Raw genomic sequence first — 22,279 nt, forward strand, 5'->3', positions numbered from 1 at the left:
ATGGATAAGCCATGATATCTTCCTGAGTTGGTCACATTTCATGCAAATAAACACTTGACTATTTTTACATTGTATATTGTATCCTAAGTGTGTGTTTTAAAGCATGGGTTCATTAGTCAATTGCCACTATCTCTTGATTCAGAAGACATTTGTAGGCAGGGTAGTAAGACAAAAATGTAGTTTTACAGTGTGTTGTGAGGAAGAAGAATTTGCTTGGTAGTGGATTGTCGTTAAGGACAACAGTTGTATCCCTTATTGCTCTTTTCTCTATAAATCATATAACTTCTTACCTGTCAGTTATTTTTTGCAGCACGCAAAAGGAATGCCTTCTCAGCTTATTTTGAACAAACACAAGTTAGACTTTTATGCTCTTTTTTGTCTGTTTCCCCAGACCAGAATGCCATGTTATGAATCTTGGTATGTTAAATGTGGAGTTTGCAAAATAGTGGAATATACTAAAATATCTTTGTCTTTTCTTTTTCAGGATTATAAAGTTTTCAACGGTGCCTCCTCAAGAAGTGTGATGAGAAATGGCTTTGGGAAACAACACCCAGAGAAGTTACTCCATCATCCCCTGCTTCATCTTTGTTGAGGTGAGTGCAGCACTCAGTTATCTCAAAAAATCACTTTGCTGGCCAAATAGCTGAGGTGTAAGTCTGCAAGTGATTACTTGAGTTTTCCCAGTTTTCTTCAGGCTTGTATCTATTTTCAGGCACCATAAAGACTAGGTATTGTTTAGAGAAATGTCAGACTTAGTAGTCTAACGGTTCATAAGCTTAGCAAGCAACATTTAACTCTGTTTTCAGCTCAGTTGCAACATAAAATGTAGGTGAGGAACAGCCAGCCTTTGAGTTTGAAGAAGGAGTTGGCTAACTCAAAGTTGTGTGAATTGACAAAAAGTACAGTTACAGGAGTGGATATTTCCACATGTTTGTTAAGCTCAACTTTTTTAAATTGGCCCAGTTCTCTGTATGACTGACTTTTCTGTGTTGTTTCTTACCTCATCACTGCCAGACAGACCAAAATCAATACTGAAACAAATGTTCAGCTGGTGCTTAAAAGGCTGTAAGGGTTTTCTCAGTGAGGGTGTTGATCTATTTTGCAGGGAGGGTGAAAACTCATCTTAATTTTGATATAATTGCCGTGACTGCCTATCCATAGTGTCACCTCTCTAATGCAGCTTGAATGCAGTGCTTACTCTTTGGCCCAAGTTGTGAGATGTCTTATGCTTACTGACAGGAGAGGCACTAAAAACAGATAAAAGACTAATTGTAATGCTGGATATACAGGAAGACTTACCTCATTCTCCCTGCAATTTTGGAAAAGCTCCAATGTGCTGCTGCAGCAGGCAGAATGGGCACTGTAGATCACTGCTGTTCACAACAGGCCTCACAGTGACATCCAGGATCTTTCTAACATTTACCCACTTGTAGTTGTCTTCACACAGGATCTTCCCTAGCCAAGGGAAGAGCTTTCTTTATATGCACTCTCTACTTTCTGTGCTACCAGCTTAGCTCTAGCAGTAGTAAGAAAATCCCTGGGTATTTAATCTAAAGCCAGTGGAAGTATTGTTTATGACCTGAAGGGGCAGTAGTCAATCCACCCTTACTGGAGTAATCTGTCAGGTTGGAAGGTGAAGATGGAGGAAGAGCGTAACAAAACCACTGCTGTAGCTCAGCATGTCTTCCCAGCTGCAGCTGGGGCAGATGCTGGTGTGGGAAGGTGGCTGTCACACACAACACAATGGATGGTTTTAAGGGACACTTGGATGAATGGGGAGGGGACAAGAGTTTACAATTCTAATCAGAGTTTTACTGTTTCATAAAAAAAGTCATTAACAATCCGGTTAGTTGCACAGGCTTTTCATTTACACCTGGGCAAACTCGTTGCATATCAAGTCAAAATCTTAGCGAACAGCATGTGATAAAGTCATTACCTGGACTCAGGCTTTATGAAGAAGAACCTGAGTCACTCACTTACTGTAGTGGAAGTATCCCTGGCCATGGCGGAGACACAAATTTTCCTGTCCAGCAGCATTTCTGTATTAAAATCTCACTTAGGCCTTCTAGCAGCCTAATTTTATGAACAGCGTGCTGTGTATTGTTATGGTTCCCTGTTCCAGAATGTGTCTCACCATCTCCTGTAAACCCAGCACATGGCTATTGCTAATGCTGATGTGCTTAATCATCTTGTCAATTTGTGCTCCCCATATCCTCTTAGCGGCTCAGCACTTGGATCTTGTTGTTGTTATGATAAGGGATATCCCTACACACTGGGGACAAAGAGAAGGAGAGAAGAGGGCAAGATTATACAGTAATAGCCTGCTTACATACTGGAGGTATTTGCCTTATTGCTGATTATGCTAACCATGCTGAAAGTGGCCAGGAGCTGAGGGTACCGCTCAAACCAACTGACCTTTCCAGTGACTTGCAGGGATTTGTCATTGACACAACGTCCAACTTCTGGGGAACCTCTGCATCCACTTCTTGAGGAGACTGAGAGACTTCTTATCGAGAAACAAGCCACTATCTTATCCCATCACCTAGAGAAAGGAAGGGTAAAAGCAGAGAACAAACTACAGTAAGCTCAGAAGAAACATAATGAGCGCCACTAGGAATAGAATTTCTCAAATTTATTACATGAAACAAGCTGCTCTGAGGGTTTTTAGTCCTTTAAATGTATGAATGATGAGCCTGGTTGGCAGTGTATGACAGAGCTATAAATTGTTCCTCCTGTAGACAAAACTGACATGAACACAAAAATAAATCATTTCTGTACTTTCCTTGTCCTTTTGTATGTTTGCCTTCCTGATTAAAATATAATTTTAAATGAAAAATCAGGTACAATCAGAGAAGTAGTGTCTAAAAATGATGTTCTCTCTTCTGCATTACACAAAAACACGTTTTTCCCTGGTTGTTTTTTTTTTGTTTGTTTGTTTTTTGTTTTTTTGTCCAAGGTGGAGATTTTTAATGTAGCACTGTTGTAGCACTCTGAACTACAGTGTCAGGCATTGTAGCATTAAAAAACAGGAAATCTGATCTCCTGTTGGGAATGCAGAGATGATTGATAGTAGCCATTCGATCTGAAAACCTTGTAAATCTAAAGACACGCTGAAAGCACTTTCCTTTTCATACTACCACATTTTGTGTATGAGACTAAGGGTAAGTTGATAAGCTGTATGATACTAGGCTGCCATTGCTAAAGGTGCATGGAGGACAGCAAAAAAACATTGCCTGCTTTCCAGATAAAGTTTATCCACATGAAAACAGTCTGGTAGCTGACATGTTTGGTGCTCATGAGTGAGAAGGTAGGTGATCATGACATATTATTATTTCTAGGATGTTCCCCTGGATATCCTGCCTTCCTTACTATCTTCCATAGAATGTAGTGCTTCGATTCAAAATTTTGAGATATTTACTCTTAAGAAGTGGCATTATTTAAGTTTAGCTTGGTTGTTATGTCAGTTACTCTGACAGTAACTGAGAGTAGATATTGGGCAAGTGCCCAATATGCAGCATCCTTTTAAATAAGTGATGGTGGAAAGAAGGTGTCACAAGCAGCTTGCACATTTTAAATACAATTATGCTCTAGTCTGTATGAGACACAGTTTTAGCACTCATTCCAATTTCCATTTTTTTCCTTTTCATTTTCTTCACTCTCAGCTAACTTGAAGCAGTTAGTTTTTATAAAATCTGATCTGAAGATGAATAGCTCATTATAAGAACTTCCATGCTATGCCTGAGTCTACTAATTCCATTTTTTTAATACAAAATACGAACTTTTCTAATAACATAGAGATAGCATGTTATGTCTAATCTGTGATGATGGAAATGATAAATGAACATTTTTAGTCCCTAATTAGAAACACAGTGTCACATTAAGCATTTAAACACTGAATATGGATTCATTAAACTAATCTCTAGCCTCTTATCAGATCTGAGTGCTTCTCACAAACAATACAGCAGCTTTCCAGATGGTCCTTTATTGTATCATGGGAGATATTGTTGCAGTCTGGCATTTGTTACCAAAAGTTTATAATGATTTGTTATATCAGACTGTGTTAAGTGTGCAAACAGTTGATTAGGAAGTGCAAGAGAGTCATGTTCTCTCCTTCCCTGTCCCACCTTGGAGCATTTGCAGCCAGTGACAATGGAGAGAGCCTTCAGGAAGCTCTTGTACAGCTGAAGGACAAGAAGGACCTCATCGTGCAGGGGATCTAAGGAGGACTCTTGTGCCGTTGTACCTTCTCACTTAAGAGTTGTGTTTCTCCAATCACCACGTTCCTGCTGCACAGAGATACAAATAACTTCTTTGAAGTTCCAAAGGGAACGCCATAAAATGTACAGATTACAGGTCCTAGAAGAGTCCTAAAATAATTGCAGAAACTAAGGATGGCTTGTTCCAGGGGAGGGGTAAGCACAAGGCACAGGACTGAGATCTAACAAATGCTTGGGTTGGTTTGATTTAGTTTTCAGCTTTTTCCCAATCACTTAAACAAACAACAACAAAAAAGTGTTTAAGCATCAGAACTGAAATACAAATGCATGTTGACTTAATAAAACAAGACTGTGGATTTGATCGTAAGATTCCCTGACAGTGGACAAATCTACTTTTTTACCTGAAGAGATTTCCTCACAGCAGATTTGCCCTTGGCAGGGGGCTTCACTTTCTTCCTCCCACTCACTGCTGGTTTCTTGGATGAGCTGCCAGCAGAGGGTTTCTTGATGGCTGGGGCTGTTGGTTTGGCTTTCTTAGCAGGAGTTTTCACTTTGGATGGAGGCTTTGCTTTCTCCCAGCAGGCTGCAAAGGTTTTTCTGGATTTGGGCTTGAATTATCTTCACTTCATTGGAGAGGCCCTGCTTCATGATTTTGGAGGAGGACTCTTCTGCATCCTTTTCTCTGATGGTGGTTCTTCCTCCTCAGACTCTTCGGATTGTTCTTCCTCCTCAGATTCCTCCTCCTCTTTCTCATTAGATTCTTCAAAGTCCTCATCCTGCTCCTTCTCTGGGTAGAGCACGTCTGGGCTAGGATAATAAGGGAAGCAAAGCAAAAAGGTTCCACTGAAGTTCTTTCCAGTAATTTACTCCAACCAGCCATTCTTCTCACATCTCTGCAAGGGTCTCTTCTGCATTGTTCACATATTGCAAATAGCAGCAAGGTTGTAGTTTTGTTCGTCACTCAACTGGTATGTGTCCCTGCTCTGAGAGGTGAACGGGACATTGAGGATCTGCTCCTTGAGGACTGATGCTGCGTGCTGCTGAAGGCTGTTTAGAAGTGCTAAGGGCAGAATACCCTACTCAGGCAGCTTCAGTGGTGGACCCAGAGAGTGCAGCAAAGGCTTGGGAGCTCTTGGCTGTCTGTAGGCTCCAAGTTTATCCCAGCAAGTGCAAATACTTCACAGCAGATCATTTGAGGACTTTTCGATGGTCAGAACTTATCTCTGAAATGTTCTAATGAATTATAGACAAGTATGACAGAAAGCCAAATCACAATCGGGGGTTTGTTTTTCACTGTCCAATCTGCAGGGGGCAGGGGGTACCTCATCAGGACAGCTGTGCCTACCGTCAGGTGTAAGCAGCACATCCATGAGCATAGAAAAGGGGTTTTTGCAGTGGGAGCACTGTGTGGTGAATCCCAGTTCTCTTTCAGGAGGAATAGTGAGCTGCCATGAGGTTTTAACCTAGCAGTGCCCTCCATGCTCTCTGGTCTTTCTCTTTTATGTCTTCTCACCTGGAGTGTTAGTAATCTGGGACGAAATAGGTAGAGAGAGCTGCGTATATTCGGACTGAATTTGGTGGGATTAAAGTGATTACAACTACTTTTCCAGCATATTTGATGGTTATGATAAGTGACAGGAAGTGTGATGTGGTATGATGATTATATTTCCTGGTAGATGTTGGAAAGTTATGGTTAAATATTTCGGTAAACAGCATCTGCACAGCTGTGTGTGTCAAAGCATGCAAAAGACTTTTGAGCCATTGTGTCTGTGTGAATGGTACTTCTTAGAGAAACAATAATCAAGCAGCATCTTGTCATTTTTTTATTATAACCTTCTCATCTCTTGTGACTCAATGGTAATTATGATTATAATGGCTATCTAGATAATAAAAGAAGAAAAATATTCAGGAATTTCTGACTATATTGCACTTTTTGCTTTCATTTTCCTCTTCCTTGAGCTTGAGTTGTTTTAGGGTGAGGGTTATATGAGGATTAAATTTCAAGTACAGTTCCTTCTAGAAGGTGCATCTGAGGTGTCTTCACACAGTAAAACAGAGGAATTTTCTGGCTTCAGATTTAATTAAATTGTCTTAAACTGATCAAAGAGTTACTGAATACCAAGTGACTTTAATATGATTGATGTATGTGTCACATTATGCTTTTTTGTGGATTATTGTAATCCTGATGTTGACAGGGTAGGTTAGGGCAGGCTCAAATAATCAAAACCATCAAAACTTAAAATGCTGAAGATCTCTCAAATTCTAATCTGAAGATCATACCTTTTCATGCTAACTCCATTATTCTCAGGAAAGTTTTTGCAGGCAGAGCAGAAAGTGTTTCTTCTTGACAACTCAATATATTGCACATTGCATAGAACTGAACATTTTGTAAGAAAAATCTTTTCTGTTTCCCTCTCAGAAAGAAAATAAAAAATGCTGCAGAACACAAAACATTACTCTTATATCTATTCTGAACAAACTGTAGGTATGTTAAAGCCTCACGAGATATTTTATTCCATAGTCAGTGAGGTAATTTTTTCTTTACTTTTTCTGCTATTTTAGTTTTGGATTTTTACTGAATTATCTTCTGACACCAATTTGAAGCTAACTCTAAAGAAAATAACTTACAGATCGAAACGTATTCATCACTTTCTCTGCCTATTTGCATTTTCCTGCCAGTATGTTATACAGTCAAGCCAATCACTGAACTTTAGCAGCAGAATTTCTTCAATATTGAAATCATTAGTGAAAGTGAGACAAGTGTCTCTTGAACAGCAGGCATTTGGAAACTATGAAAAAATCACTAGAAAAAATCATTAGAACAGTTATATCATTCATGCCACATTTTTTAATTCTGGTTGGTTTTTCTGTTTGTTTAAATGTTCTGAAACCTCGAAAGATTGTCCATTTGGGTGTACCAGCTGGTGATCTGTAATTCTGACAGAGTGTGCATGGACTGTGGAAAGTTCTGCCTTACTTTACCAGTGCAGTGTGAAGGGTCTTTCTCTGTGTGTTGTGATCCTCAAAGCAACATTTGTAAGAGGTATAGAATACATTGGGAGTGACTTTCTATTCGTGTTTTGTTTAAAAAAAAAATTGTTTATCTCCTAAGAGAATCCTGCTATTTGTATTACAGTGACTAGCATTTCTTAAAGGTGTGAACATAGAGTTGTTGTGGTTTTTTTTTTTTGGATGGTCAATATATGGGTTTTAATTTTGGCAAGGCAATGTCTGGTTCTCCTAGAAAACACACAAAAAATCTAGGCAAACTTTAATATAAATATCAAGTAAAGAGGCAACATGGGCTAAATTCACTTCCAACAGTCCAAGCACAGCGCTCAGTGGCTGCATCCTGTAGTGGTATCCAGTATTCACCTTGTGAGACTTTATTTTGGTTCTTGCTGAGGCAGACAGGAAAGATTCTCCAGCAGGTGTCACTAACTGCTGCCTTGCTGTACAACTCAAAAAGCATGTCCAACCTGCGGCCCTGCAGGCTGCACGCAGCTCAGCATAGCTCCCAATTTGGCCACCCCCTGCAGAGGGTCTTCCTGCTGAGCAGCCCCTTGGCACCAGCAGGACATCAGTGTGCCATTAACCCTGTCTGGGCTGACACCAGGGCACGGGGCACAGTGCACTGCCAGCTCCACTGATGGCACGTAACTGTTTGTATTTTGATACGTTGGCTAAACGCAGTCCTGTGAATATGCAGCCATGCTTTCCATTGTGATAAAGGAATTTGGGAACTGATTTCAAGGTCGCTTAAAAAAAAATTGAAAAAATTATTTTTTCATTTGCAACTCCATTTTCAGTCCACAGAAGTACAATACTTGTAAATTTTCAATTGTACTGTGCAAAGCTGCAATCAAACATCTAATCAAATCTCTTTACCAGACGTTTTTATGCCCTTTCTTGGCAGAGAGAGATATCTCTCTTCACAGTCATGCCTTACTTGTGCCATTGCTTTTGGCACTACATGCATTTGTGAACAATTGTTTTCAAGGATGAAGTGCAGAAAGAGTGAAATTTCATCAAAAATTCGCTGGACACCTTGAGGCCTCATTATGAGAACTCGGTCTACAGACAGTTCCAGAACCAGACTGAGAAATCAGTTTCACAAAAACAGGGTCACATATCGCATTATTTTTGTGGTTTTGCTGCTGTCTTGTTTATATGTTTTAATAAAAAACATTTAAAAATAAAATAACTTTTGTTTTGTATTATATATATACTTATATAATATATATTAATTTAATGAGGGCTGCTCCAAAAATAGTGCCTGCTATTTTATGGCCCACAACACCAGAGGTGAATGTTGGTAGTATGGCAGTTGAGGTTGAAGCTTCCCACCAATACATGTTGTTGCTGTGTGACAGATAGTAGTGGATTGGTGGTCTGGTAGAATGGCTTCTGATATGGAGGTGCAGATGAAGCGAAGGTGTGTCACTGAATTCCTTTATGCAGAAAACTGCACCCATTAACATTCATTTATGAATGTTTTTTGAGACTAATGAGTGGATGTGAGGTGGTGGGAGCTGTGTTTCAGCAGTGGCAACAGCAACGATGGGTCACTTCTGTTGGTTGTTACGAGGATGGCACATGGGCTCTTTCTCATTGCTGGTGAAGACGGAGAGCTAATGTGCTGAAAAATAGTATATTATAGCTGAAAATTTGCTCTATCAAACAGTGTTATTGTGCTCTTTGTTATTAGCTGTAGTTTCCACAGAAGTAAATAAGAAGCATTAGAATCATAGAATCATAAAATAGCTCAGGTTAGAAAAGACCTTCAAGATCATTGAGTCCAACTGCAACCTAACCGTACTGCCCTAACTCTAACAACCACCCACTGAATCACATCCCTGAGCACCAAATGAAACAGATTTTAAACACATTCAGGGATGGCGATTCAACCATCTCCCTTCTCCAGACTAAAGAGCCCCAGTTCCTTTAGTTGCTCCTCGTAGGGCATATTCTCCAAGCACTTCCCAAGCCTTGTTGCCCTTCTTTGGACCTGCTCCAGCACCTCCATGTCCTGTCTGTACTGAGATGCCCAAAACTGAGCACAGTACTACAGGTGGGGCCTCACCAGTTCCAAGTAAAGGGTCAGGATTACTTCCCTAGTCCTGCTCACCACACCATTCCTGGCACCCAAGACAACTCCTCTTCACTAAGAGCAGCCCAGACAAGCCAATTTGTTGTGGTTCTGCACACACAGTCCCAGTGCCTTGTTCCTCCATCTGCACACTGCCAGCAGTGTGCAGTACTAAGTACTAGGCAGCTATCCTGTGATGTGGTGAGGACAAAGCACCCTAAGGGACCTGTTGTGTGCTGGTATTGTATAAACTCCCCATCGTTAGCTGTGCTAGCTAGATGATTGTGTGAACTGATGGTGACAGATGCTGTGCAAAACCAAAGGCACTTCTCTTGGTGCGAGATGATGTTTCTGAATAATCCCTATGCTTCAGTCACTTCTGGTTCCTGAGACTCATTGCTTCGTTTTTTGCTCACTCAGCAAATACATCCGTTTCTCTTTGTCTCTTTATAAATATCTCTTTATGCTCCCCATTCCTAATTGCTTGCTTTCCTGTTATGTCTGTCACATACTTATTTGTTCCAGTGATAACTCCATAGCGTACCATCGGCTTAATCTCATTAAATGGGTGTCTGATGAGTACTGGTTTGATTTTGCTGAATTGCTAGGCGCTTCTAGTGTCATAGAATCAAAGAATGACTTGGGTTGGAAGGGGCCCTAAAGATTAGTTCCAACCCCACCTTTCCACAATATGAAATTTAATTTTTTGAACAGATGTTCCTTCTGGGTCTCTCACAATTAGACAAAAAGTACAAAACCTTTCACAGCAGAAGATTCATAGCTGAGATGAGCACTCTGGAAGAAAACAGATTGCTATTTGATTATCTTCTTGAGGACATTTAGAAATTGACATTAAGGGCCTACCCAAGAGGGATTAATTGCATTATTACATTTTTCTGCAAAACATAAATGACCGAAGGATTGTTCCATTGCTTGCAGCCATATGAACCCAATTTTATATCCCCTGTTTTTATTCTGAAATTTTCCCACCGCAAATAATCCATTTGACAGCTGAATATTGTCTCAGGTTCTGCAACAATTAATTTGATGCAGTAATTTAACAGTAGCAAAAATTCTTTGCTCTTATGGGTGATTAAAGATTGTATTTGGTAATGGCAGAAACTGCTGTGAACACACTGCTTTATCTGTTTTGCTGTGTCCTGAAAATCACCAACAGTTTTTATGATCACTTAAAATTGTACTTCATTGGCCTATACAGCCAGGTTCAGAAAGAATAGTGATTTTTTAATTACTCAGTAATTGGGGAAACAAATAAGATTTCCTTTGATTTTTAAGAAGAGAGATACTTCGCAAATTTTGGGTTAAAAAACACACTTCTGGTAGATTACTGCTAGAAAAAATTAGTAATTAGTATTGTTTATAAATGAACTGTAAAAAGATATGTTAGAAAAACAGAGTTCTTTAATTGAAGTTTCAAATGTTACATATTCAGTCCTCTAAAAATCATTGTATTTCTAGTAACAACTGGGCAACTTTCATTAGGCTTAACATAGGAAACAATATGAAAATAAATACAACAGTGTCTAACATGAGCAGATGTTAAATGATTGTTGTCAATGAAAATTACTGCTGAATTCTTCCCTTTTTTCAGAAGTACACTTAGATTGTAGTATTTGCTGCAGATTATGATAGATGAGGAGAGGTTTTTGTTGTTGGGGTTTTTTTGCACTGTTCGAAGATCTGAAGGTGTTTCATACTTTCTCTTTCAAGCACGCAACATTGAGCTCTTTATTTACTCTGATGAAAGAAGATTTGACAACCATTGCAGATGCAGTGCATTATCATGTGATTGACTCTGCCATGGCACAGTTACACCATTTCTTATGATCTGCATCTGTGACCATACATTTTCTGTAATCTGTAGGAATATCCCTACATTTATTTAGAAGCAAATGCAAAAAAGGTGGGAAGGAATGAATAGGAATCCAAAATCCATATTGAGTAACATTAATTACAATATCCAGCCTTCCCGGAACCCATCAGTAGGAAAGGTATGAGAAACCTCAGGGCAAAGCAGGTTTTTAATGTATATTTTGTGTTACCAAACCTATTCAAAGTTTCTGACTATGGAGAATTCCCTTAGGTCTATTTAACCATTGTGCCCAATTTCACCAGGCTGGCAAAATAATTCAGTTCTGACCACCAGCCAGCCAACCAACCACTCCAGACAGCAGAAAGGAGGAGAGTTTTGTTCTAGCAGTGTTACAGGAGTAGAGTCATAGGTGAGTATGAACAGTTCAGCTGTTAAAGAATATTGGCGTTTTCATTCTTTAGACATTCCAAAGAGTTTTAGAACTGGTTTCAAGAATCAGCCTGCCACGTCTTGTGCTTACTTTACCACCCTAAAATATTGGCCCGTCCTGGAACTTCCCCAAGAACTGCTATCTTCTCCCTTCAAATTACAACGGAATAATAATCTGGTTACTGGCACAAAAAGAAGTAAAGCTATGATGGCTGCAGCGGTGTGTGACAGCAAATAAAACAAAACATAGTTCTAAGAAGAAATGATGCTGTATGTTTCTGTATTCCTAACTCATTTAGATTGGTGCACCTCAGGTTTTGTGATTGCTCATGAGGGAGGCCGGCCGATCCTCCTCAGTCCATCCCCACATCCCAGGTTTTTAGCAATAAATATAATTTTCTCTAATACATTTGCACAGTCAGACTACACTTCAGTGATGTGTTTCACAAGGAACTTCAGGGAAATATTGAATATAATAGAAGTAGTTTTCAGATCATTTTCCAGAAGTCTAGCCATATACTGTCCAATTTTGCACAGACTTTTACGTTTGTACCCAGCTGTGAACAAAGTGCAGCTACTTGAGATATTACATGAAAATCTTCCATATAAGATAAATTTGCAGAAATCTGTAAGTGTGAATTGGTGTTTTGGAATTTGTTACTTGTGCAAATTGTGCTAAATGGGAGCTGAAGCCTAACATTCATGAAATCATAAGTCATGAAATCATTCCTCGTGATGGTGTTTACTCACAGTAGTGATTAGAGATTGACCCACAGGTTCAGAGTTGATGGGTCTTAACAAATTTTATTTCAGCTTGATGTCACGCGTAAAATAATACTTCTGATGAATTTAGCAAGCTCAGACTTTCTAAGATTGGGATATCTGTGATTTTGGTATATCCAATGTTAAATTGTATTAGCTCATCCTGGAGCACTCCAGATTTAACTTAACAGTCAGGAGTAAAGAATCATCTTCATCTTAAAGCAGGTAGATTGAAAGGATCAGATTTCAGCTAGGGATGGATTTTTAGAAAGGGCTGATAGGTAAGTGATTAATCAGATGTCACTAAGCATCTAGTCAATTGTAACAGAGCTGATACACAGCCCGAGAAAACAAGTGGTTGTTCATAAGGCTCTGTAACTCTCACTTTCAAGTGATGTGTTCATAGTACTCACTGGGACTACCATCTGCACCAGCCTAAGCATATCTAAAGCCTTGTGTCAGTGATCTCTGTTGGTCTTGCAGTGAAGAGTTTGATTTTCATGCAGTGCACTGTATTTTGTGGCTAGGGATAATGCACAGAGATGGTGGAGGTGTATGAAGCTGGGCTGGTTTGCTCCAAAGTTTTACACATACCATGAATTCAGCTTTATGCTTCTTTTTCTTGATGTTCTTTGCAACCTTATTGCATGAGGGGATGAATGGGGAGCCTTGCTGAAGGATTCCCCATGTGTTCTCACATGGGGAGATAGGCTCTAAAAGGTTTAAAATTAGTTTGAATGATCGAACTTTTTGTAACATGGTAGCAATTAATAGCTTCTTACATTTCTACAGTAATTACTGATAAAGGCTACCAAAAACATGCTGTAGTCAAATGAAAGCAGGTTGGAAATGACTGTGAAATTGTTGCTGGTGCCACTGTCAGTTTTGCCTCTGACTTCAGTAGGGTAAATTTAACAACTAAAAGAATGTCTAGACTTGGCTACATAGTGGCTGAATTACTGCTGCATTTCCTTCCCACAGTTCTGCTATTAACTGTTGCATGTATGTCCTGAAAAATCAATAATCCACTGTTCATCACCACTTAACGGCTTTATTTCTGGAGTATAAACTTTGCCTATCTGAAAGTAGTTATTTGTGGTAATAACGCATCAGTACTTGTTACATGCTTTATTAAAGCAAAGAAATGTATTGCGTGTGTATTACGTGTGCAGAAGTTCAGCATTATGGATTTAATACCACTTTTATCTACTGGGATTTGAAATCTCTTATCAAAAGAGTTTGTGATATTTTGTTTTTCATAGTAGAGCTATAGATTAAGTTCCTATTTGATTTATTGTAGTCTATAACCATTACTGCATTTATAATAAAGCAATAGCAAAAAAAAAAAGGAATAAATGTAGCTCATAAATGTAATGGAGTTTCTTGTGAGTGCCTGCACAATGTGAGATTCCAGTTATAATGGCATGAATTAACCTTTCAAAGAGACTGCATCACAGATTACACTTTTATTAGCTTCGTGATTCTGCTAATCCTTGACTTGGAGCCAGTTAAATCAGCAGTCATCCATGATTTTTATGAGCTCACTTGAACCAGCCAAATCAAAAATCAGTCCTGTTCTGGTTTAGCGGTAGGAAACGTGCTGAGAGTCTCCAACTGGCTAATTGTGGGAAGAGCAGTGCTTTGTATGGCATGGGTCTCATATGAATTCATTCCAGCGTGGGTTTATCATGATGAGTTTCAGGCTGTTCATTCTTATTGCAAGAGTCTTTCTGTAGACATGAAAGTTAACAAACATTGCGGGAGTTGGAAGAAATTTGCAGTAGATGTGATTTGAATAAGGAAGGCAGCCAGAGTCAGCTGAATCAGAGAGTTAGGTCTACACTAATGCAAGTTAAAAGAAAGGTTGTGGGCTTGCAGGAAAATTCAGATGGGAAGAGATCTCCGGAGGTCTTTGATATCAGCATATTCAAAGGAGCAGCAGCTGAATTAAATAATACCTAACTTCTTCAGGCTAACGGCTGTAGCAAATAGTGAATATTTCTACTTCTTTTGACAGAACTAACAGATGAAGGGAATGTTATCTTCAAGTGAAAGAAAAAAAAAAAAAACACTAGTAAACACTAAAACCTAGTGACTTTATGCAAGATTTTCCTTCTTCCATCTCGTTCTTCAATTTCTGTATTCGTAATTATGTAGAAAAATGATTACAGATTCTGGAAACTGAAGTGGCCGCTGTTGATTTTTTAACATGACTATTGTTAGATTATGAACTGTGATAAAATAGTTGTATAAAAGGATTGGCTCAGACGCAACATTATTTAGAAGCAGCAAATAAGATGCAAGGTGATTACGTAACTGTTTTTTTTAAAGCTTCCTGTTCAGCTGGAAAATTGTTGGAGGCAAACAAAATGGATTTTATAAGGCAGTATACATATTAATAAGACTGTGTCCATGTAGGTGAAATAAAACGTCTTTGACAGTTGCCTGCTTATTTTAAAACATTGTCTCCATTTGATTCTTGTGGTTGGACTAAGCGATCTGCTACCTTGGTATCAGTAGATAATTTCTTTTGGCAGTAACTGCTGCATTCATCAATGTCTAACTACTGTAAACCTTCACTGCACTATGAAATAACACCTGTCTAGAAGCACAAGCATATTTTATGAATTTTAATCTGAGCTATTCTGTTAATGACAAAGATTCAGAGCTCCAGCCACCTCCCAGGTTGTCTACTTATGGGGAAAACCTTTAAATGTGGAAGAAATAAGCAACAGAATAGGCAGCTAAGATGATGATAGGTCAGTGTTGTTAGACTGGATTTGATTTTTCCACCTTCTGCAGACAGTTTTGGAATGATAAATTCTGGCCAGCCATGATACAAGGGGATCTGGTGTCTTTACTGAACACAGTGATCAATCACAGGGGTATTGGAATGTCAGATATCTAAACACAGAACTTGTCAGGGAACTTCTATCAAAAAACACTGATTGTTTGGGACTTTTTTCTTGTCATTTCTAATTTATTGTATTCACTCTGCTAATAGATAATGTGCCACTCACTCACTTAGAATGAAACTAGAGATCTCGATTTTTTGTGACTCACTGTTATTGTATGTTTTTTTATCTGATACAACCCCATAAAGTTACCCAAGTCCATATGTGCAGATACACAGCAACGGCTGGGAGCTTTGTTCAGTGGAGCACCTGAGCCAGCTGAACTGGAACTATACAATGAGTGATAGTGGTAGGAGACTCCCCCTGCCCAACCAGATCTGCTGTCTAGGGGCTGTGTTCCAGATGCAGTGTCGTAAGGCATGGGAGCCCAGACAGTGGTCTCTTCCATTCTGCCAGTCAGGAGGAAAAGCCTAAGGAGGACTGGCTTGATGAGGTGGGTAAATGTTGGTGGCAGTGGCACTGCGATGTCAGCAATAGGATTTGCTTTCAAATGACTCAAAAATCTCTTTGAGAGTCAAGACTTCTTAAAAGTAGATCCACCTGGCCAAATAGGGCAAAAGTATCGCTGCAAAGAGGCTGGGCAACATGGAGAGGAAACCTTGAAAGTAGAAATGAAGAGAGAGGGAGAAAATGACCAACAGCCATATGAAAAAGTGGTCAGATTGGAAGGACAACATCCAACCAAAGGGAGCAGCATGGTATGAAAAGGAGTCACTAATCAGCAAAACAGGTTTAGTGAGATCACATCAGGTATAAGCACAAAAGTGAAGGAGAGGAAGAACTTCCCATGCCTTTGTGGGGAAATCAGTACAGCTTGTCTTTCTATCATTCATTATTTGGGCTGATGTATTCTCTGATGAAAGGATGATCACACACACTTGTTTAGGATTAATGAGGGGCTGTGTTCTCCTTGGTGTTGTAGTAATACATCATCACATAACTGGAGTGCTGCCACGGATAGACAAGAGGCTTGTTAAGAAGGACGGGATGCGAGAGCAAGAAGGGAGAGTGACCTTTTAGGTAAAAGTAGCTGGGCCAAGGATGTCTGCCTTAGGAAGGATTCTGAACCAGATGAGAGCTTGTGGGTTCAGAACTAGCAAGTGAAAAACCAAAATGTCTGATATTGTTTTGGATGTCTGTGGTAGACCAGCTGATCAGGAAGTAACAGATGAGGTGTTCAGACAACAGGAAGAAGCCTGTGAAAAGGAAGTACCTACACAGGTATTTGCTTGAGGGACAACAAAGCAGAACATAAGCATTTCAGGAGGTTTCTAAAGTACATTGGTGACAGCTCCCTGAAACAGATGATCAAGTTGCTGATGTCAGATGCTTGCATGACTTCATATCTGTGATCCAGGAAGAATATAAGACACAGGCTGAACATACAAGGATGAGATTAGGAAAGCCAAAGCCCACCTGGAGCTCAATCAGGAATGGAATGGAAAGGTCAACAAGAAAGTTGTTTATAGGTACATTAGCAGTAAATGAAAGAATAAAAAAGATTTGGGCCTACAGCTGAACCTGGTTCCACAGGGAATCTGGTGACAAAGGACAAAGAAAAGTTTAAGAGGTATCTGTGCCTTCCTTGCTTCAGCCTTTACTAGTAAGATTGACCTTTGAGAATGCTCTTGAGGCAGAAATGTCTGGTTCAAGGAAGCCTTAACATTAGTTAAGGAAGAAGATCAGCCTAAGGAACATTTAAACAACTGGGCATACCCAAGTCCATGAACTCCAGTGAGGTGCACACATAGAAGCTGGCTGATGCTCCCACTTGCCACCCTTGAGAAACTTTCAAAGGGCCTGGTGACTAGAATAGGTTCTTGACAACAGTAAGAGATTAAATGTCACTCGTCTTCAGGAAGGATAAGAAGATTCAGGGAACTGCATGGTGTCCAGTCTTTGCTTGGTCTTTGTGAAAGCAATGGAGCTATTAATCCTGGAAACCGTGTCAAATCATACAAGGGACATGCAATTGACAAGGAGTATCCAGCATGACTACTGATCTTATTATGGAGCAGAAGGGACCTGCGGTGCCAGTGAACAAGCTGAACATGAGATAGTGATGTGCCCTTGCAAGAAAGAAAGCCAACAGGCTCCTGGCCTGCTCTGGAAGGAGTGTTGCCAGACGTAGATGATCCTTCCCTTTTGCTCAGTGCTGAAGATAAGCATCTGAAGTGGTTTGTCCAGTGCTGGGCTCACCAGTACAAAAGATGTGGACTTACCAGGAATGTCTCATGAAAAACCATGAAGATGAATAAGGGACTGGATTATCTTTAATTTGAAGAAAGGCTGAGAGGGCTGAGGCTGTTCAGATGGAGGGAGAAATTAAGGAGGGGATCTTATCAATGTGAACAAATACTTAGAGGATTGCAGAACCTTTACACTTTAAGATACTTTAAAACCTGACTGGACATGAATTTGGCCATCCTGACTTTGTCTGGAGCGAGGGGCCTGGAGTAGGTGATCTCTAAAGATGCATGCCAACCTCACCAGTTAAGTGGAGCACAGAAAACAGTCTGGCATGACATCTCGACATGTGTGTATTTGGTCATCACTCCATGTAGTCATTCTCTTATTTCATGGCTCTACCTTGTGCTGAAATAACCACTGTAACACCCATGTTATAAGGGAAGCTACATTTCCGTTTTAGAGCTGGGCAAACAGAGGCAGAGACACTTGCCTACATAGATTCCTCAGATTATTGTCAGGATCTCAGCATCTATGTAGGACGTCTTTTATCTTGACTTCTGCTGCAGTTTGAGACTTGACTCTCAGATTTGTCTAAAAAAACCTGAGTGTATTTCAGTAGCTGCTAGCTGAATTCTTCCTTCTTTATAAGTCTCTTCTTTCTTTAATGGCTTTAAACTATCAACAGAACTTTTGAAAGATAAAGAAAGCAGTTTTCTTTTAGAAATATATGTTTATGAAGTTATATGTCCATTGCAGTGGTGCAACATTTTAGAATGCATTTTAGTAATAAATAAATGCAGTCATCTAGAAAGGTGCTATCTCTGAAACACCATTACTCAGCCTTTCCCTTTCTTCTTTTCCTCAGCAGGTAGCAGAACAGGAATACTGAAGTATTAGTCATTTGAAAATGATGAAGTGTTTTTATGTATTTGGGAAAGAAGGGGGATTAAGTACAGGCTTAAAATGTCAGCCTGCTGTGCCACTATAGGAAAGAATGAAAAGAGAATATTAGACTGCTGCAAGAAGTAGTTAATAATAATAAACGAAGAACTTGTCAGCAGGGCTAAGAATTTAAAACTGTCATTTGTTGTAATTGATGAAACTATCAAAGCCCCATTTATGAAGGGAAGAAACAGTCCAGGCACACAGGAGTAAGGACCCTGACCACAAGGAGAGTGAAGAACTAAATGCCTGTCAAAATATTTCTTACAGCACATGGCAGTTTGATTCTTAGCAAAAAGCAATGAAATGTGCACCTTTTTGGCATGACCACAGCTAGCTTGTGGAGCTGCCACCTATCGGAGGGAAAGCCCCTTCTATGCAAAGACAGATGTGTCATAGGATCTGACTGTAGCCTTTTGTCTGTGGACGCACATTAATTTCTGCCAAATTATTTACCTGCTCCTAACCTCAAACACCAACCCACAGCACTTCTGTGATTATTAAAACTTTCACATAATAGAGTCTGTTGTTAGCACCTTTGGAAATCAGTGTCAGCAGCATTATTTTTTTCCAGAGGTGACAGAAATAGGTTCAAAATATGTAGTGTCTGAATGTTTGGCTTGTGTGAAACTTTGTACTTACTTTCAAGTATTCTGAGTTGTGAAATACTGTAGAACAGTAGTTTTACCTAAGCGTTAAACTGAGTTTATTACTGTTTCTCTAAACCTCACATCTCTTCAGTGTTATGGTCTACCCACAAATATTCACTGAAATATAAATGGGGGAAGGTACTGATTTTTTTTAGAACTAGATTTTCTTTCTACTCAAATTTGCATTGCCCAAAGGGGTAGCTTTTAAGAACCTGAGAGGTCCATCTCTGCTTGAGATTGTCTTTCCTAAGAGGCAAATTGATGAGCAGAGATGAACAAGGGGCCTTTTTTATGTTTCTAGAACAGGAGAGATGAAAGCTACGAAACGGCTAATGAGAGAGCAGATTGAGAGAGTATTCTCAGTATGAGTAACGTAGGACTTCTGGAGAGCTGCTCTTTCTAACACTGCACAGCAACTCTGTGACACTTTTGTAAGGATTTCCTCCTAGGAAAATACTTGTGCCTGCAAGGTAAAGGTGCTGGGAATGAAAAAGTTTCCTCTTCCTTTGACCAGATATGATGCCAGCAGCTTTTAGTTTTGTCCATCTGACAGGGAACTTTTTTTTAGCTTCTTTGGTATTCGTCAGAAGAATAATGATGTGCGGATGAGGCAATGCCTACTGATCCCAATGGCTTCTTGAAGGAAGGTAACTCCTTTTTTTCCATGTGGAGGAAAGTTGGGAATGATTTTCAGGAAGAGAAAGATGCATCTTGGACATGAACAAACAACTCTTTATCAGGAGGAGTGTACTCTATTGCAGAAAGCTACTCTGCTGTAGTGCACTTTGGCATTATCCAGAAGTCAAGGTTGGAAAAAAATCACTTGGTGACTGTGGTTTTCTCTGAGCTTTACTCAAATATTTCACTGGAAATGTTACTCAGTCCATCATTAATATTTAAATTTAGTGGTCTGAAAATAAGCACAAGGGAAATAAGGATTATGTTTTGGTGTGGTTTGGTTTTCACTTCCTTCAGATCTTTGCTCCCTTCACATTTTGCTTTATCTTTTTATCATCTGATACTGCCATTGCCGGTCCTTTCAATCTGCAGAAAGATGCTTGCTTTTCTACCTGCAAGGACACCTCTGAAATCAAAACATACCTTCAGACCTCTCAGTGAACACCTTAAAGATACCACATGACGATGCCATGAGCACAGCAGTCATGGAAAGCATTCAGAAAAAGAAATATTGGTTTGTTGTGCCAGAATCCCAATTCTTGTCAGGGTCGGATGCTGCTTGTCATCTGAGGAATAGATCTTCCCAACAGCTCCTATGTAAGTGAAAATAGTCGTTAGACTAAAATACCTTTAGAGTACACTACAGATTTAACAGCTTTTATGAGCCATTTGTACAGTGAAATACCATCAGTCAGTGAGCCATTCTCAGTATTTTATGGCAACTCAGAAATTGTTTTAGCCAGGGGCAGGATTTCAGCTTTCAAGGGGGTCCTTCTGTTGGACAATTCTGTGGGCAACAGCCTTATGCAAATAAAATGTGTGTGCCAATCAAATCAATTTTTTACAGCATTAGCATGCTATTTCTCCGAGGACATCCTGGTAGACTGTTTTGTATTTCCTACCCCTCCTCTGGACAGTTTCATGATATGGAAAAAATTCAGCCTGTGTTTTGAAGAATAAGTGACAAACGTTCCAAGTTTTCCAACCAAACAAGCATCTTTCAAAGCATCTGTTTCTAGCAATGGCTGCTTGCATGATTCTTGAAACATGAAAGTATTTGTAATGTGTTGGTGGTGGGTTTTGAGAAGTAGAGAAGAGTTTCATCCATGAGTCCAGAAGGCATTTCCAGGATTTTCTACTGTCTGCTTTGGGAAAGCCCTAGATACATAGGCCATCTAGCCCTGGAACATAACTCATCACTCCACTCTACGTGGATTCTATATGGCCATTTGTGTCTGCCATTAGAATATCTCTTATTCTTCTCTACTTGTCTTGCTCTTCTTAGTTGGAGATCAAGTTTTAAAACTTGAAGATACATCAAGCTAGAAAAAAATCTTCTCCTTGAGAGAGGACTGTGTAGATATTATTGATGCTTGTACACACCTGAATGCTAAAATATTTCAGTCATGTTCTCTTCATTTGAAAATGCTGAATCTACAGACACTCTAATGGGAAGAGAAGGGAAAACATGGGAAAATGTGGGAAAATGTGCCCTTTTCTTCTTCTAATTCAATGTCAGAGTAGTCAAAACACATCTATGGTCTGCTACTGTTGCTAAAAAGAAACATTTAGAACAGATGCCATTTTAAGGCAGGCTTTTCTAGTAAGGAAATTACTCTTTGCCACAGTTTGTTGATCATTTTAAGGTGTTAATTGCTGGAAGCAGCAGTTTCCTGGCTGCATGCCATTTGGAATTGGATGGTGCATTAATGCCACCTGCCGAAAAGCTCATGGGATCTGCTTGAGGGAAAATACACATTATGCGTGGGGCTCAGAGATTTTAATAATACTTTGTGAAAACATTCTCTCTGTTCAAAAATAAAAATAAAAAATTCTAATCTATTATCCCTTTTGGTGGATGGAAGTTTAATTCTTTTTTGTCTCTTAGCTTCTATAAATCTCACATTTATCAGGAAACCCAATATTATTCCATGCTTCTGAGATTTTAAAGGAAAATTGCACTATATGCATCAGGTTTTTCTAAGAGAAGATTCTTAGTTTTCACACATAGAAGAGCCCTGCCAATTTCACGGGTCGTTGTGAGAGCCTTTGTTAATACAGCTTTTCCTTTCACTGTTAAAAAACAGGTTTTTGCCCTAAAAGAAAAACAAAACAAAACAAAAACAGCTGCATGTACATGTTGCTGGTATGGATAATATCTGAATGTTGCTAAAAGTCCCTGTGTTACTATGTTTTTATATATATTCACAGAATTACAGTATTGCAGGGTTAGAAGAGACCTCAACAGATCATCCAGTCCAAACCCCCTGCAAAGCAGGTACCCTACAATAAGTCACACAGATAGGTGTCCAGACAGGTCTTGAAAAATTGCATAGAAAGATACTCCACAACCTTCTGGGCAGCCTGTTGCAGTGCTCTGTCACCCCTACCATAAATAAGTTCTTTCACATGTTTGTATAAACTTGTATGCTCAAGTTTTATACCATCTGTCCTTCTCCTATCACTGCACACTAATGACAAAATCCCAGCCTCATCCATTTGCTTCCCACCTCCCTTTAGATACTTATCAACATTTATCAGATCCTTTATCTTCTTTTCCCAAGGCTGAACAA

At 39.5% G+C, this 22,279-nt stretch overlaps 1 protein-coding gene across 1 annotated transcript in view; it reads left to right on the plus strand.

Moving 5' to 3' along the window:
- Positions 1-530: 530 nt before the first annotated feature.
- PLPPR1 (phospholipid phosphatase related 1) overlaps positions 531-22,279 on the plus strand; it is a gene marked incomplete at both ends in the record, with an annotated part of 64,405 nt that continues 42,656 nt past the window's right edge. The window contains one exon of the mRNA XM_079548443.1: positions 531-593. Coding sequence (XP_079404569.1) covers positions 531-593 — 63 coding nt within the window. The remainder of the gene's footprint in view (positions 594-22,279) is intronic.

This window comes from Tetrao urogallus (assembly GCF_951394365.1).
Source record: "Tetrao urogallus genome assembly, chromosome: Z".
Taxonomy (NCBI): Eukaryota; Metazoa; Chordata; class Aves; order Galliformes; family Phasianidae; genus Tetrao; species Tetrao urogallus.